Raw genomic sequence first — 17554 nt, 5'->3', positions numbered from 1 at the left:
TTTTAAGAATCCAGGTTTATTTTACAGGTGCAATAAAAGTATGATTTCTACTTTACATAGATTTTATATTTTACATCCTTTTTGATTTTAAACAACTTTCAAATGTACAATATTTTCATATAGAGGAGCATAGATATTTTATAACTCTCTTAAGCATCGAGTTTTAAGTATTAATTATTCATAACAAAAAATTTATCTTGGCATAGTATCTAGCTATGAAGTTAGGAAACCTTTGGTAACCAGCAGTGTAACTTGTTTAGTAAGTAATATTTTACCGTGTAAAAAACAAAACATGAACTAAAAATTGCACATAAAATATTTCACAGAAATATGTAAAAGCGTTATAATAAAAGATTCTCACAATATTGTAAAACTTTGTTGAAGATAAAAACAAGCGTAAGTAATTAATTATCCTTCTGGACCTAATCACATAAAACCCATTATTGAGTTAATTGAGCTGCAGTAAGAAATATGGTGGTAAAAATGATATTTATATTGATATATGTTAACACATAAATAAAGGTTGCAACTAATACAAACTAATTCCAGTTGCTATATTATCTACTGGCAAAAGTTTTGTGGAATAATCAAGTTTGCCATCTGTCAGTTTATCATCATTTGGTGGTAAGGGAGTTGGGAGATTATGTTTGGTAACTGTTACCACCACCAGCGGTCTGTTTGGCTATCTGAATTGTTATCTTCAGCAAAAGGCCTTTCGAAATCATCAGATTCGATGCCTCCAGCATTGTCAGAAATTTCCTCGCCTGCTGATAGGACATTCATTTCTTCGTCGAAAGGATTTGAATTAGTTTTTTGTCGCACAAAAAATTGCTGTTGATTTTTACCTGAAATTGGTGCAGAGCAACAGTAACTTGGGCAAGAGCTTGAGCAGTACTCTGTACAGCGAGATGGACACATGGCGACTTCATTTTCTCTATCAAATGGTGAGTTTGATACTAAAACCAATAAAACTCAAACTAACAAACACAAAATTGTTGTAATTTATTCAAAAATATATAAAAAAAAACTAATGATAAAATTAAAAAAAGGATGATTTTTAAAACAATCTAGTTTTTAAAACAAACTAAAGTTTGAGTACGCGCTCGGGTGTCTCACATTCAAAGCGCTCGGGTGCTCACATTCAAATTTCATGCTTACATCTCATTTTTTTCTTTAACACTCCATTTTTTTTGAATAAGTTTGTCAATTTAGCAGGTTGACGGCTTGTTACGTGTATAACTCTAGGTTGATACCGGCAAGAAACAGGTACTGCTATAAGCTCTCTTGCTCCATTTAACAACACAGTACGACCCGGATCTGATTCGTCTGTTGCGTGAAAGGAAACATAACGATGCGCACGAGGGTCTTTAAACACTTGTTTAAGAGTAAAAATTTTTCCACGAGGTGTGTAACCGTGATTGTTAATGGAAGATACCAATTTGTATCGAGAACCGAGCTCATTTTCAAACTGTATAGAGACGCAACGATCTGAAAATAAAATTCTTTTAACAATTTTGATAAAAGATATAAAAAATCTTTTATCATACTTATGAGATACTTATGAGAAGTGACACAAGGTTTGCTATTCTAGTAGAGACACATGATCTTCTACTTTAAAAGAATCACAAAATTATCTTCGCTTCGTTTCCAGAAGAGACACAAGACCTTTTACTCTACAACATTTATTTTAAGTTTATACTTTCAAAAGTTTAAACCTGAACTTGTAAGTATTTTATAAATCCTTTAAAATCTTTGTTAGATAATTATATTGATTAAAAACGATGTAAAAAGTTTTTTTTTTTTTTCTCTCTTAATTTATTCTCGAAATTTTTGTTAAGAATAAATTATAGAATATTGTTAGAAGATTGTACGTTTTTAGAACAATTAATGGGTTACTATTTTCTTACCATTATCAGTTACAAGACCATTCAACATACGTTCCTTTTCTGCTTCATCTTTCACTGTGACAATTTTATGTTGATGAAATGCATCTTTATCGCTGTCTTCCATCTCTTCTAAACTTCCTTTATTATGCAAAGATTTGACAGCGGTTGAATCCCCTTCATGTTCATCACCTTCATCCCCTGTATTTCCATTACTGTTCTCTATGAGTCTTGTATGCTTTAAGTTAGCTGTACTTGCCTCATCAAGACCAGTAGCGCTTTGTTTCATCGCGTTTGAATTAATAACTTTTTTTTCATTCAAATCCTTAGGCAATGACTCAGGACTCTTTTGCTCTGCAAGGCTTAAAAGTTGCCGAAATTCATGGATTAAATCATCTTTCATCGCAGTTCCCTTAATGTAGTTTACTTTTTTGTATTTACTGTTCCTTTGAAGATTTTTATCAGCTGAGGATGCTTCTGCACGTTCTTTGGTTCCTGCGCTTGACATTGTAGCTTTCATGCGTGAAGGCGATTTCTCAGGCTTTGTATTGTCTTTTTCTTGAAGGCCGACGTCGTTAGATAATTTTTGATTGGCTGATTTTGATGTTTTTAAGTCTCCGCTACCGTCAGTTTCACTTAATATGTCCTGAGCACTTTTATCAATTGAATCTAATGTTTTCATGCTGTTTTCTCCGTCCTTAGCCATTACCTCATCCAATGCTTGCGATATACTATTCATGTCTTTTGTATCATCGTCATCAACTGAGAGCATCTCGTTAGTCTGAAAATTTTGTTGTTTGGAAGTTTCTTTTTTAAGAGTTTTATGTTTTGTTTTTTCTTCTTGGAATGCAGGACTTATCTCTTTAAACTTTTGTTCGTTAGACTTTTTTCTCGATGTATCTGAAGTTTGCGCACTATCGTTGCTTCTAGTATTCCGAATATCATTTTTTAGGATCTCAACCTCATGCTTGGATGTTACAATCGGTGAAGTTTTATCATCTTTATCACTTGTATCAAGTACTGAAGATAATAACTCAGTGAGTGAAGATTTGTCAATCTCATTATGGCTGGTTTTTTCATCGTTTAACGGTTCTTCTTTTTGAAAGTGTTGTACTTTTAAAATATCAGACGCAAAGCGAGCAAGTTTGTCAAAGCTCGTTAACTTTTTTTCATCTGCTTTATCTGTGAATTTTTCTTGGCTGCTTTTAGAATTCAAAGTATCAAATACTTTGTCTTGATTACGCATATTCCCATTTTCGCTTTTTATTTCTGTTGAAGCATCCGAGGCGGTAAACTGTTTACTATCTTTTTCCGTCACATTTTTAACTGGTAATAAAGTTTTCCCTGACTCTTTTGAAGCTAACTTATCGTCTTCATTGGCCATTTCGCTGTTGGAACTTGTTTCGCTTTCTCCAAATCCAGAAATTCCATCAAAGTCATCTAAACCTGCTAACTTTACTAATGCTGCACTCTCACTTAGAGCGTCTGTTTCTTCACCAGACTCTACTTTTATTTTACTTTTTGGCTTTTCAGAAATAATATCCTTTGACTGATTACTCATAGCTTCTGCAGAACCGTTGCTTGATTTCGTCTCATTGTTTACGTGAATGCGGGCTTTCAACATTTGTGTGCTTTTTTCAAGCTGTTTGAAAAGTCTGTCTGTGGTCATTTTGGCTGGATCACCGTTTTCAATGTTTAACTTTTCGTCTAAATTAACAATGTGCTGACGCACTGGTTCAGAAGTAGCATAAAATGATTTACTGGCATATTTTTTTGCATTATTAGATTTGTTCTTTGAGTTTTCTGGATTTAAAACGTGTTTTGCACTATGTGGAAAGTTTTCATTAGTGCTCTTGTTGTCTAGTTTTCCTAGCGAATCCAACCTCGGCCATGTTGGATTAATGGGGCTTGAAGGAGTTGGAGAAAACTTACTTTGCTTCTTTTTGTTCGACACTTTTCTTTGTTTAAATTCTAATTTTTTTGACACTTCTTTAGGTTTTAATCCCTCCAGATGTGGTTCAGGCTTACCGGCTTTGTAAATGTGGATATCTTTCAATGTTTCCGGTTTCGTACCAGGTGTAAGATATTTAAAATCTTGTTTTACCTTGTGTGAATCCTGTTGTTGCTCCGGTTGTTGGACTTGCAATCGCCCCGGCTGTTGGATTTTCTGTTGTATCTGCTCTTGAGGTTGATAACGTTGTCCTATTGATTGGTTGTAAGGTTTTGTCACGTTTTCCTTCAAAGAAGTAAACTCACTATGAACACCACTTCCAGTGTCGTGTTCCGTTAAAATTGTCCTAAGGTTATTTGGTTCATCTGCTTCTCCACTTCCTATCATTTGTTCATTGCTGTCCGTGTCATAAAGATGCAAAGTGTGATTATTATTGGTATTGTTAACTTCACGGGTGTCTTTTTCAATAATATTTTCTTCAAAACGAGTTTCAATAGGTTTTTCTATGTTCACTTCATTTGCAGTTCTATCAATTTTTTCCGTGATTTTATGGTCTTCAAAAATAGACGGATCTGCATCACCAACATTTTGCTCTATAAATTTGCTTACAACATTGAACGATTTCTTTTCGCTTGATTCAAACTTTGTACTCTTCAAAGAATGTTTTTTCGATTGAACCATGTTTTTTAATTTTTTTATTACCTCAAAGTGTTTATTTGTTACTTTTTCCTGCTTGTGATTTGTTGGTTTTTCTTGTCTATGGTTTATAGACTTGTGAAACTTTGTTGTAGCTTTTGTGCGGTTCGATTTAGGGACGAGATTCAATTCTTCTTTAACATGCGCTTTGCTGCTCCATTTAACAATTCCCTCTCCTTGCTCTAAATTTGATAGTACGTTTTGACCTTCAATTTTATTGGAAAAATGTTCACTTAATGGATATGTTTGTTTTTTCGTAAGTTCATTGACAATCCCCTGAATGACCTCACCAGGCTTCATATCAACTTGTTCAGAAAGTTTTGGTTTGAGTATTGTGTTCGCATTTGATTTTAATTTTTTAAGATATAAAAGACTTAGTTCATTAGCTGTTATATTTTTCAAGTGCTTTAACATGCGCTCTTGATTGTCTGCAGAAGAACTATCAAAAAGTGGTTGCTTCACAAGGCCCTCTACAAGCTGAGCTGTAAGTTGTTCGCTCTTTCTCTTCAGCATTGGTTTTTTTAGTATCAGATCTAAGATTATATTTTTAACCAAAGGTTCAGACGAATTCAGCAGATTTAAAAGAATTTGCTTGTTTTCAGGCTGAGAGCTGTCGGCGTCAGTGTGTGATCTTGACTCGTTAACCTTAGATTCTGCGTGCGAGGAAGCATTTTTAGAATCAGCTTTCTTTTCTGTTTTTTTAGGAGATTTTCTTTTGTCATCAGCTAATTTCATTTTCCAAGCTTCCTCAGTGTAATAATGCATATCTCCGTTTTCGTCTTTCCATTCGTGCATTTGTTGACTAAATTCTTCTTTAGCTTTCGACTCATTTTTGTTCGAGTTTTTATCAATAACTTTTTTATTTTTAAGCTCATCAGGGCCCTCTGCTTTAAACTTGCTCGATTCCTTATTTTCTGTTCTGAAACCAGTTTTTGTACTATTTTCTTTTAACAAGTCGGTTCGGTTAAGTTCAATGTGGTCTGTAGGTATTTTTTCATCAGTACTTTTTTCCCCACTCATTTCGTTTAATTTATCATCATTGATCAGTTTTCTTGATTCGAAAGCAATGCCAGTAGTGTTATTTGTAGGTTCTGAAAAATTGCTCGAAATTTTTTCATCGACATACTTAATCAAATGATCTGAGCTTGACGCTTTAGATTGATTTTGAACGTCTGAGATTTTATTTTCATTCCAGCTATTCGAATCACTTTTATTTACTGCCTCAGCGTTTGTAATAGAATGAGATTTTAAGAACTTGTTGTTCGAATTGCTGTTTTTTTTATCCTCTAAAACATTGTTCAGTGAACTTTCCCATTTATTAAAATTACTTTCGTTGGCATTTTTGTGGCTGGGTTTGCTGCTTGTATTGTTTAAGACTGTTGGGCTATTCAGGAAAGTGGTATTTTTTTTGTTGTCATTTGTGATATTTTTTGCAATTGTTTCATTTCTGAACTCGAATAGGGTTGTATTTTCCGAGCTTTTTGTCGTTGAGTTGACGATGGAAGTTAAGTTCTCTGTTTTATTCACGTTAAATGATGCTGCAGAGTTCGGTGAATTGGTCGAGTTTGTTTTATTTTGAGACTTGATCTTATCTTCTTCTAGTTTCAGTAGCCACGCGTCGTGTGTATAAAAGTGAGTATCTCCTTTTTCATCAACCCATTCATGTTCTTCGTCATGATACATTTTCTGTCCGTGTTCGTTATTTTCGTCTTCAGCATTATGATGTATTACACTGTCGTGATCCTCTTCTTCGTCTTGATGAATTACTTCTTTTCCTCCTTCTTCTTCTTCCTCTTCGTCGTCTCTTTCTTCTTCGTGTGTACTTTGATTGTGATGATGATGCAGATGGTGATGCTTGAGTCTTCCTTGAATTCGTTCTTCTTCATCTGGCTCATCGTCTTCATCTTCTTCTTCCTCGTTTTCTATATCATAATTATTTTTAGTATAATGGTGGTGTTTTCCATAGATTTCTTCGGTTTCACTTTCTTTGTCATCGTCTGCAGTTTCTGTAGTAATACTATCAATTGGGTCCTCTCCTTGAGTTCTATGTTCTCTATCCTCTTCATCATGTTCTAAAGGAGTTGTCGAATTTTCCATTACTTCTTCTTCTCCACCTATTAAATGGATAGTTTCATTTCCTATTTGCGCATATGGATCATTATCATCACATTCTGCTACATCAATAATTGCTACACCGGTTCTTTTACATTTCTGGCCCAATTTTACATGCTTGCCGAGCTTCTTCAGCTCATTTAAGCTGTTGGATGGGGATGTTAGTTTTCGGACTAAAGAGTTAGGCGAATATCCTTCCACGTGACCGTTGCTATCCGCATACACATGTTTTACACGGAGTTTTGGTCCTGTTTTTAACAACTCATCATAATCAATGACATCAACTTTGTCTTTATGAGATGGTTTATCAACAGTTAAAACGTCTTCATCATAAATTACCAACGGTATAGAATGCTTTTTGGATGCAACCTTTTTAACTAGAATTTTTTTTGGCGTGCGGGTTTTACGTTTCTTGTTATTTTTCTGTATATACTTGTTCTCAGATGGTACTTTGTATCTTAAATCCAAAGACTCCTTTTGGCGCTGCTGACTCTCGGGGGTTAAACTTTCTACAAAATTATTACTATGAAAAGCTTGATAAACATGTTTTTCATCAACGTCATCATTGGCATCTCTTCCGTTCGTTTCGGGTTGGTTTACGTATTTTTTTTTATTAAAGAATGATGTTTCATCTCTTTCCGAATGCAAAACATCATCATACCGTGATCTTGAAGCTTGAAAAGAGTTTTCAGGTAAAATTTTAGTTCCGGGAACAATGTCTCTCCTCATACCAAGAGAAAACTTACGAACTGGTTTGTGTGAGCGAGTGTATTTCGTTGAAAACCGATTTCCTTCTGCGGAATTTGCATAAATGTTTATGGGAGATATTTTTCTAAACTCATAACTATCAAGTCTTCTTGGGTAAATTTCTTTATAAGCTTGGTTTTGTACTAATCCAAAATCTTGAAAAGGTTGAGTAGACTCACCGTTCTCTAGATTTCGTAAGCTCGTACCAATTAGCGTCGAATCTGATGAATCCCCAAAAAAATTATCAATTTTATTCAAATTTAATTCGTTCTCATCCTGATGGTTTGCCTCAACAAATCGCCTAGATTCCGTATTTAAATCAGGATTTTCTCCGCGCCATTGTTTTCCTTCAATAGTTTCGATAGGATTGTTTTTCAATGGAAGATATCTTGCTCTTCTGAATTTGTTGACATACTCACGCTTTGATTCTGGTGCAAAAGATTGCTCTAAGAGATCTTTAACCAATTCGTTTCTTCCATTGCTTATATAATCATCCAAAAGACGTCGAATTTCCTCTGCAGGTTTTTGAACTGTTTTCCTCTTTGCAACTTAAACATTAAGTAAAACTATTATATCTTATATGTAAGCAATGTTGATAATATGAACTACATAAATATTATATAAAAAGAGAACACGTTTTGAGATTTAGATCTTACCGCTAGGTGCATCGTTTCTTTCTATTGCTTTCGAGAGCTCGTCTTTAACCATCTCTGGCTCCAGTTTTTCAATAAAAAAAGAGCATCTCTTCTCAAAACTTTTACTATTATCGTTTTTTATTGCTTTCAAAGCAGAATTTTGAAAACCGTATTTGCGAACGCACATGTACCAATCAGGTTTTTCAAACAAACGTAGTAATCCAGATCCTTCTACTCCATGATACTTTTCAACGATGAACGTCGCTTCATTATCTTAGTTTAAAAAAAAACAAATGAAAAAAAAAACCGTTCAATTTTGTTGAGAAAGAACGAAAAATTGTAAAAACAATGAACGTCTTTCTTTTGGTGGACTTGAGCGTTATTATCACCTTCGAAGCCATAATTTTATTCTGCTCTCATTGTTTAAAAATCGAGTAAACAACCACTACAGTTTTTAACAAAAAATCTTAAAAAAAAATAAACAATGAGAAATAGAAAAATATTTTCCGTCAGAAGCCAGATTGGTATTCTTTCATAAAATTTTTTAGTGGTTATTCGAAACTCTATGGGAGTTTGGGAACTAATTTGAAAAATTTGGATTAAGTTATGAAGCTTATAAAGAAGTTGGAGGGGAGCAAAAATAGTTTTTCATTTTAAGTTTAAGAAGTTGGTGAATACATAACGGGTATATAAACATAAATTTAACGGGTATTTAAACATAAATTTAACATACACAAAAAACAATATAATTTGGTAAACAACAAAAAAAAACACAAATCACGTAAAAAAAATGATCAAGAAAAGTAAAAAAAAATTTCACCAAAAAAACGATTTAAAAATTTTTTTAACTTACTAAAGTTTTTCATATTTTGTGGTTCTGGTTTTTCAATTCGAAATTTGAAATCGTTTTCTTCAGCACGATGTTTTAAGAAAAATCCAGGCCAACGTACAGATTCAAATGAAATGGAATCAACGCCTGCATTTGGAGCGAGTCCTGGATTATGAATTTTAAACACATCGCCATCTTTTTTGAGGTATGTTGTTGAGCGTGTAGCAAAAATAAAATGACGCTCAGCAAGCATACTTTTTGCCATTAATGGTTCGGTGCGCAAAACAAGCTTTCCGTAAAATATCTCTGACCCTGATACGAAGAAAATCTTATAAAACAAAGAAGAAATCTACATAATACTCACAGAGAGAAAAAACCTTAAAAACTCTACACAGAAAAATATTCATATTTTATGGTAATTTTTTTTTCTTTCGATCTTCCATTAAAAAAAAAAAAAATTACCATAAAATGTGATTATTTTTGCGAAATTGCAAGATATTTATAAAATAAAACAAGTTTAAATCAAATGTTAACATGACCCGAAAGCTACTTTTATCAACTATTTGTCATACACGAAAAAAACCGGCAAAAGTTTGTAGCGTGTTAAAAATATACTTTTTTCTTGCCTACTTACCTGAAGGCCTTGTGACAGTATCCTTCTTTGTGTAATCTTTTCCTCCATTTTTTATGTAAAGTTGGTTTCCATTTTCTCTCTGAATGATCGTTGGGTAAATTATGCTACTTTTTCTAAACATTTGTGGTTCAAGCTTTTTGTGGATGGTATTTCTTTTGCGCTGGATTCCGCCTATTTCCGTGGACGGGCTTGAAACATGCACTAGTTCTGGAGCATTTCTACAACTTTCAGGAACCTGCAGAACAATGACACGAATTTTAAACATTGATCTATCAAAAATATGCTGTAAACATAAAAATTCCAAAAAATGTTTTTATGAATAGTTAACATATTGTTAATGAAATAGGTAAACATTTTTTGGCCCGTATTTTTGTTAATCAGTAATTTTACGAGTTCTCTATTACTGGTCAAATAAATCCATGTAACGACTTTTTACCAAAAAATCATGCCACTATCGTTTTAAAAACTTTTGAAAGAAGTTAGCTCATCCCACCCCGCCCCTCCCCTTCTTGTCCAAATTGTAATCTTCAGAGCAAATAGAGTTAAAGACTAGTGTTTAGAAAAGTGGCTACTATTTTTATCTTCACACCTCATTTATCTTCATCTCGTTTTATTTATGATTGTGGGAACCATCTTCTTCTTGATTTGTAACTGCTTTCAAACAAATATTTACCTTCACTATTTCTCTTTTTCCGTTTAATAAGATTTGATTGGTGGAATCTGTGTCATCTATACAATGAAATGAAACGAACTTGTGAGCGTTGGGATCCTTAAATACAGTTTTTAACGTGAAAAATTTGCCGCGAGGGGTGTAACCGTGGCTGTTAATTGATGAAATGAGTCGATATCGATATCCAAGGTCATTACTTAGCTTGAGTGACACACATTTGTCTGTAAGAAAATTAAAATTTTTTCAATGACCTATTTTTCATTTAAGATTAATTAAAAATATGTTTCAAAAAAAAACTCACCCTTTTCAAAATTGACTAAGTCACTGACCATCTCCTCTTTCTCTGCTTCATCTTTGACTTTAAGTATGTGATGCGTGTGACGAACGACATTTACGTCATGATGCACAGCAGGTGGTTTTTCGTCGGTATTAATGAAAACTGACACAGGTAAAATATAACCCTTGTCTGCAGATTCAATCTTAATAGTTGAATTTGGCCATTGTGGACCAACAATGGAATTGTTGTTATGTGCAACAGCAACTATGTCATCGTCATCGGTAGGAGCTTCTGTATTATCTCCATACTCATTTTCCGTTTCCTTTTGAATATTTATTTTCCCACGTTTGACAATATCATTAATGACTCTTTTTGTTTCTTTATCTTGTTTCACTGTATGAATTGTAGGAAAATAATTTTTCTGAGTTTCACTTGAGATTGGTACTTGAAGCAGAGTACTGCGAGCAACATCGCGCAATTTCATTGAAGATTTTTGTCTTGTTTGATGTTGGTTGTAGTTTAAATTTGAGCGAGAAGCCGCCACATCAATTCCTTAAATATTTACAAATAAGTATTTTGAGAATCGAGGCAAAATAAATTATTAAAATTACGTTAAGTAGTTCAACAAGAAATTCATCCACCTTTTACCTTTTGTATCGTATATTTTTTCATTACCAGCATCATCTACAGCATCATGATTGTCTCCCAAGTCATCATGATTATCTACCGTTTCAATATTGCTGTTTTGTTCATACTGATCACTTTCTTTTTTGATCATGGAAGGCTGGAAAGAAGCTGGAGATTCTCTCAAAGGAACCACAGTTGCTTCCTCAACAATGTCAGGTTCTCTTGATGCAGACTGTCTTAAAGTATTAATAGTATCATGAATTACATCTTGTGCCTCATCACTAGTATGATAGCTCATATCTCCAACACCATTGGCATCAGATGTGGACATCGTATCTGGAAATGCTTCGTTTGAAACAGTTGAGAGTAGAGAGGAAGTAACATGGTTGTTAACTTCTACTTTTGGGTCATCGTTAGCCACATATCTCAACTCTTCGTGGTAATCGGTACCTTGAAAACAATTTCAACGTCAGTTTATATCATCGTAAATTTATTTATTTTTAAGCTAAATTAAAATTTGCTAACGCTAACTTTTTTTTACCTTCGCTCAGTCGTTCTTTTTGATTCTTTGTATCAATTATTTCTAAGTTTTTCATCTTTGTTTTCAGCTGCTTTACATCTTCTTTGTTGAGTTTATCCATCGCGCTTGCAATCCCTTTCATTTCAAACGTTCCTAATTCGTTCATATTTTTTGCTTTGTCAATATTGTTGTACATTATGCCATCTCCTTCTGGATGGTGAGTTAATTCATGAGAGTTCATCCCTACAGCAGCATCGTTAGGTTCTAGCTTCATATTTTCGTAGTTTTCTCCTTTTGACATTTTTTCAATATCTGCGTTGCTTTCTCTGTTTGTAGGCAGGTGTTCATTTTGAACCGTTTCCTCGTTTAATTTTGTTTCGTCATAATTGTTCCAGTTAAAATCACGAGCCAGCGTTTCATCATTATTAGCATTTTCTATTGTTTCATTCTCTTCGTCATTGTTACCTGTTTCTGAACTAGAATAGCCACTACTAAATTCCTCCGTCCCATACGTGATATAATTATGTAACCTTGTTCTGGGTCGCTTTTTTTTTAGCTCGCGATTTTTTTTTGCCTTTTTATTTTTGTTTTTTGTTTCTTTTTTTTTCTTATTTCGATCTTTAGTTGTTGGACTTACAACAGCCTGTGATTGCTCTTTTTGTGCTTTAACTGCATTGCTATGCAACACAGCTGCTTTAAATGAATTTTTCTCTGTAACAGTTTGATGGAGTTCATTTTTTGTCGCGTTATTAAAATTTTTTTGATTATTAGTTATGGGAGATTTCGGAAATTCACCGACGGAGTTATTGAATTCTTCCGCTTCTTTAAAATGTGGTTTTAACACATTTTCCAATTTTGGTTCTCCTTTTCTTTCATTTGCACCCGCAACTAGACCCGCAACCAGAGGCTTTGTCAAATTACTGAGAAAAGTTAAGTTGTTCTCTGGCTTGACTGATGTAGAAACCGGCAAAAAGTTAAAACTGTCGTTCTTCGGCTGGTTCAAATCTCCCTTTGATATTTGAGTAGCATTTGACACCACTTTTGAGAGACTTTCGTTTTTAGAATCTCTATTTAGGTTGGTGACATTTTTAATTTTACTTACTGTTGTTTCATTTTTTGAAAATGACGATCCATCAACTAAATCTTTTTGCTTATTATCGCTATTATGGTTTTTATTATTTTCACCTTCGTTAGTCGAGTCTGCCTCAGTTGTAAGATTTCCTAATACTTCATTATAGGTTGGGCCATTAAATCCTAAAGCTGAAACTTCTTTCATTAAACTATCTTTGCTGAGTCGATCAACAGTCAAAGCTGCCGATGTTTCAAGTGCATCTGCCATGCCAATGAGGTGGCCTTCTCTATCATTCTCAGAAGTCTTTTCAGTTTCACTTTTTTCTTTTCCATCAAAATGAGTGAACCGTAATAAAGTTTCAAAGTCATTTCGTAAAGCTTCCCTTTTCTTCGTAATGTCATTATTTTCAGGAAAAATTTCCACTTTATCAGAGTTTTCTCTACTAATATGGGTTTTACTCACAAGATTTTCTTCCTTTGATACGCTGGTTTTATGTTCGAATACATCACCATTTGTTATAGTACTATTGACAAATTGGTTTACTTTTGGTATAATTTCAACTCTGTTCCGATTGCTTACATGATTACTACTTTTATTTAAAACTGGCGATAAAATGGAATTGAGTACTTTTGATGATGCTTCTTTTTGATTTTTATCATTGAAGTTTTTTAAAGTATCGGAGTAATCTTGAAAAATAGATTTATTCCCATTTTTTTGAACATTCTTTTTTCGCTCCGATTGAAAGTACTTGGTTTCTTTTTTATCGTTTACAGGATATTGGAGAAAAAAAGGAGCTTGATAATTATCAACGAGATTTTCAGAACCCTGATCTTGAGTCTTGTTTGTTTTCTTTTTGAGAGTGGTTGCTTTCATAATATTGCGTTTCACCTGATGAGTTTTTCGTTCAATATAGTTATTGCTAAACTCGTTACCGCCTCCTAACACACTTCTAGGAACAATTTCTTGCTTCCAAGAAGCATATGCCGTTCCGATTTGGTTATCGTAGTTCTTTTTGAGCCTGAATATCTTCGCATCATTATTTCTTGCAAAGAATGCTTGAATATCAGTTTGCATTGGGTCATAGCGTGAAACCACCGGGAAATACGATAGCATGTTTGGGTTTCTATTTTCAATTTCGCTATAATATGGATTTGTATTCGAATACTGATAATTTGTCATCAAGGAACTGTAGGGGTTAGACATACTATAAAAGCTGCTAACTTGTGGTGGTATATAGTTGATAGGTGTGGAAAGCAAACGTGCATCTTCTAATCTTTCGTTTGGTAACTCGGGATATATCTTTAAAAGATTTTTTGTTAAAAGCGGCGTTGTTTTAAATCCAACATCTTTTAGATCATATAATTTTCTTGGATCTTTTTTATTGAGTGAAAATTCTCCGATTTTAGAATGCTTGTTCTCAAAGTTCTTGACATATTCCTCGAGTATTTTTCTTACTCGTTTGTCATTTTTCTGATCGTTTTTGTTAAACTTTGAAGGGTTCTTATTTTGGGTAGACTTTAATACTGCAGCATCAACGTTTTCTGGTTTTAGTTTTTGAATAAAAAAAGAACACCTTTCAGCAAAATCTCGAGAGTGATCGTTTTTCATCGCTTTTAACGCTGAATCAGCGTTGTTATATTTGCGTACGCATAGATAATACTGAGGGTTCTCAAACAAACGTAACATACCGGAGCCTTCGATACCAGTGTGGCGTTGAATAAGAAAAGTCGATTCACGATCTAAAACGAAAGTCGTTTAATTTTACTTTTGTTTCATTGGATTTTCTTGATATTTTTTTTAAAACTTGTATTTTAGATAACGAGAAAATAAACGAAGTAAGAAAGATTGAGGTTATTATAACAGTAAGTTAATAATATATGTATGATGCTTAAAACTCACCGAAGTTCTCATCTTCAAGAGCTGGTTTCGCAATTCTGAACTTGTAATCATTATCAACTATTCGGTGCCGAAGAAAGTATCCTGGCCAACGAACAGACTCAAAGGAAATAGAATCATGAGTAGCGTTTCTTGCGATGCCAGGTATGTGTATTCTAAAGACATCGCCGTTTTTTTTCAGGTATGTTGAACGGCGTGTGGCAAAAACCGTGGGTTTATGCATATAATGCTTTGGGTTTAAAGCCGATGTTTTTAAAACTAATTTGCCGTAGAATAAACTGCTGCATGCTATAAGAAGAATCGGTTAATTCCAAAGTTATTAAGCTATCTTAACATATTTATGTAAATACATATTAATATAAATTCAAGCGTTGTTCATACTCAAAAGCATAACTTATGCAAAAGGATAGAAGTTTTATGAATGGCAGTTACATAATGCAAATTAGAATAACAGCCATCTTTAAATTGTAATAAACTAAAAAATGTTCAACTGTTAATGACAAAGATCTTGTCCATGCCACCATCATGTGAATGGTGGTATGCCACCCTCATGTGAATGGTGGTATGGACATCTTGTCTATTCCACCATGCATTTTTTCTAAATTTTTTTCGTGAGCATGATTTCATGCTTGTAATAAATTTTATAAATTCAACTTTCATGTGAATCCTTTAAACAAAAAAACTTCATCCATTTTTTGAAAAAAAAAACTGAAACTGTTGAACTCCAAATCAATTTTTTTTTTACCTACTAAAAAAAAAAAAAATGCTAAAATCAGTAATTAATGGCATATTCTTAACTTTTTAGGATATGGAACATTTTCTCGGCTTTTTAGACTCGATGAGTTTATCAATTTTTTTCTTATGTGATTTTATTCCATGTGGTTTCAATAGCTTTATATAGCTCATCGGCTTTTTTGAAAGATTTTTTGCGTCTTAGAGAAAGTTTAACTTGATTCGTTTTTCAACCGAATTTAGATAAGATGATTGAGCTTCATTACTTCGATTAAATTCGTTTCAAACTGTTGTTAACGATATGCGTGTTTTATTATCAACATGAGTCTATCTCCAAAAAAAACAGAAAAACAACCCTAATAAATTGCACCTTTTCCACCATTATGCTTGACCGTTCTTCTTGTGTATTTAGGATCCAAACCTTTAGCTTTTCAATACTCTCTTCCAATCATTAATAATCCAGTGTCTGTAAACGTTTGCAAAGTCAATTTTAGTCTTTCAATTCTTTGGAGAATTGAAAGGCGTTTATACTGCTCTGAAACACCGAAGTCCTGAAAGTTGTCTGCAAACTGTATTTTTGTACATTGAAAGTTTTAGATTTTAAATGGCATCATTAGCGTTGTTGAAAGGATTCTTTTTGACGTTACAAATAATTTTTCTGCCAGTGAAACAGCATGGCTTGCGTGTTCTTCCGCCCTTATGTTTTGTTTCTAAAAGGGGGTGGGGGTGGGGAAGGCTGCCTAAGTTAAATCGCTTGGTTATTCGACATACAATTAAGCTGTTAATGGAGTAGTTATTGGCAATTTCTTTTTTCTTCCTTTTTTAACAATCTTTGATAATACGTTTTCGAAAAGCTAAATCATACTTGTTTTCTGTGATTATTAAAAACCTTTTTGCAAAAAAATCGATTGTAAAATAGAAATCCTTGATATTACAAAGCTCTCTTACCACAACAGCGCAAAACTGTTATCTAAAGTCAGCATCATTCCTGATAATGACACCGGCTGCAAAAATAACACTTTTTTCCAATTAGAGTAATTTACAAAGTTACTAATTTTTCGGAGGACCACATTTTTACATAAAGAGATAAATAGGTGCAAAACAAATCATTTACTTTCAGGTAGTCGTGCTATATACAAATCTTTTCCATTTATGTAAAAGCAACAAAATGATCCCATTTAAAGAGTACTTTTTTTAGAACAGTTGTTGAACTGAATAATTGAAGTTGAAAAAATATTATTTTAAACTTGATTGCTAATATTTTAGAGTGCGGTGCTTATTTTTGGTGTGCATACATACTCTTAAATATTCTAATATTTTATATTTAAACATTTCGTTCTTTAAGTCATGTGTTTGTTTAAAGATAGATTTATATTTCATTAGAATTGTAGTAAAAAATAATGATTACCTGCGTTAAAATACGCGATCGTGTACAGCAAGAAAGCAAACTTCTTTTTAAGCATAATTGCGTAAAAGTATCACGTTTTTCAGCTACATGCTATTCGGTTTTGTATTGATATTTTTAGGTTTCTTGAAGAAATTGTGTACAAAATTAAAATAAAAATTCTTGTTTTGTTAATAAAATTTAGTTAGGTGAGCCCCGTTAAACTCGATTTATGCAAAAAGCATGCTGAATGCGCTTTAAAACGTAGAGAGAAAAATTATAACGAACAGTAGGGGTGTTGTTGGCCGACTGCGTTTCTTGCGCGCAAAGAATGCTCGAATTCAATACTATGCAGACTGTTCAGCCATTTCGAGGAATTTCAATATTACTTTTAGCTAAAAATCGCAGTCACAGATAAAAGTCTTGATCTATGAAGTCTATTATACGATTTATTTAAGGTATAAAAGCCTCGATTAAACCGCAAACATTCGTAGAACAAAAAGCGTATACGAATAGTAGTTACCCTAGTTTATCCATCGGAGTTGGTACTTTAAGGAAAGTTTTCCTTCAAAAATTCAATATTCACTTGAACGTTTACCGTCAGTTTGCGACTCCTAATAACAATTTTATTGCGTAACGCTATTGAAAGTACTCACATTTTTGCATAGAGGTACAGGCGTGTACCGCGTGTACCGCTTCCGTATTCGTTTTTAAGAGAATATGAAAAGGCTGCAATTTTGATTAAAGTTCCTTTTAATTTCAACGAAATGTGTTTACCTCTGTTTTCTAACAATCTTAATAAATATTGAACATTATTTTGATGTTTTCTTAAAAAAGGAAGTGGGTTTGAGTTACGTTAAATTAACTCCAAATTATTTTCAAGCTATGC

The 17554-nt window shown here is 33.3% G+C and overlaps 1 protein-coding gene across 1 annotated transcript; it reads right to left on the bottom strand.

Annotated features, from left to right (window-relative positions):
- On the bottom strand, positions 1 to 16919 carry LOC145184536 (uncharacterized). Its single transcript, XM_090092176.1, has 12 exons — positions 16690 to 16919; positions 14553 to 14837; positions 11603 to 14392; positions 11083 to 11511; positions 10459 to 10986; positions 10161 to 10378; positions 9488 to 9722; positions 8878 to 9165; positions 8046 to 8297; positions 1908 to 7937; positions 1159 to 1488; positions 1 to 956 (listed from the first exon to the last, which is right to left on the bottom strand). Exons 1-12 carry the CDS (start codon positions 16742 to 16744, stop codon positions 658 to 660), a joined length of 11739 nt encoding a protein of 3912 aa, XP_089948302.1. The 5' UTR covers positions 16745 to 16919; the 3' UTR covers positions 1 to 657.
- Between the last annotated feature and the right edge of the window lie 635 nt (positions 16920 to 17554).

Source organism: Hydra viridissima, unplaced genomic scaffold (genome assembly GCF_058129835.1).
Source record: "Hydra viridissima isolate aposymbiotic clone 2 unplaced genomic scaffold, HvirCarnegie_v1 scaffold_7, whole genome shotgun sequence".
Classification (NCBI taxonomy): Eukaryota; Metazoa; Cnidaria; class Hydrozoa; order Anthoathecata; family Hydridae; genus Hydra; species Hydra viridissima.
Note: the sequence above shows the minus strand (reverse complement) of the source record. Positions and strands in the feature narration are given on the sequence as shown.

Coding starts and splice junctions, on each gene's coding strand:
- LOC145184536 (XM_090092176.1), bottom strand. CDS start 16,744: ATGCTTAAAAAGAAGTTTGCTTTCTTGCTGTACACGATCGCGTATTTT. Junction 10,987..11,082: donor AAAAATATACGATACAAAAG/GTAAAAGGTGGA, acceptor TAAATATTTAAG/GAATTGATGTGGCGGCTTCT. Junction 7,938..8,045: donor AAGAAACGATGCACCTAGCG/GTAAGATCTAAA, acceptor TTAATGTTTAAG/TTGCAAAGAGGAAAACAGTT.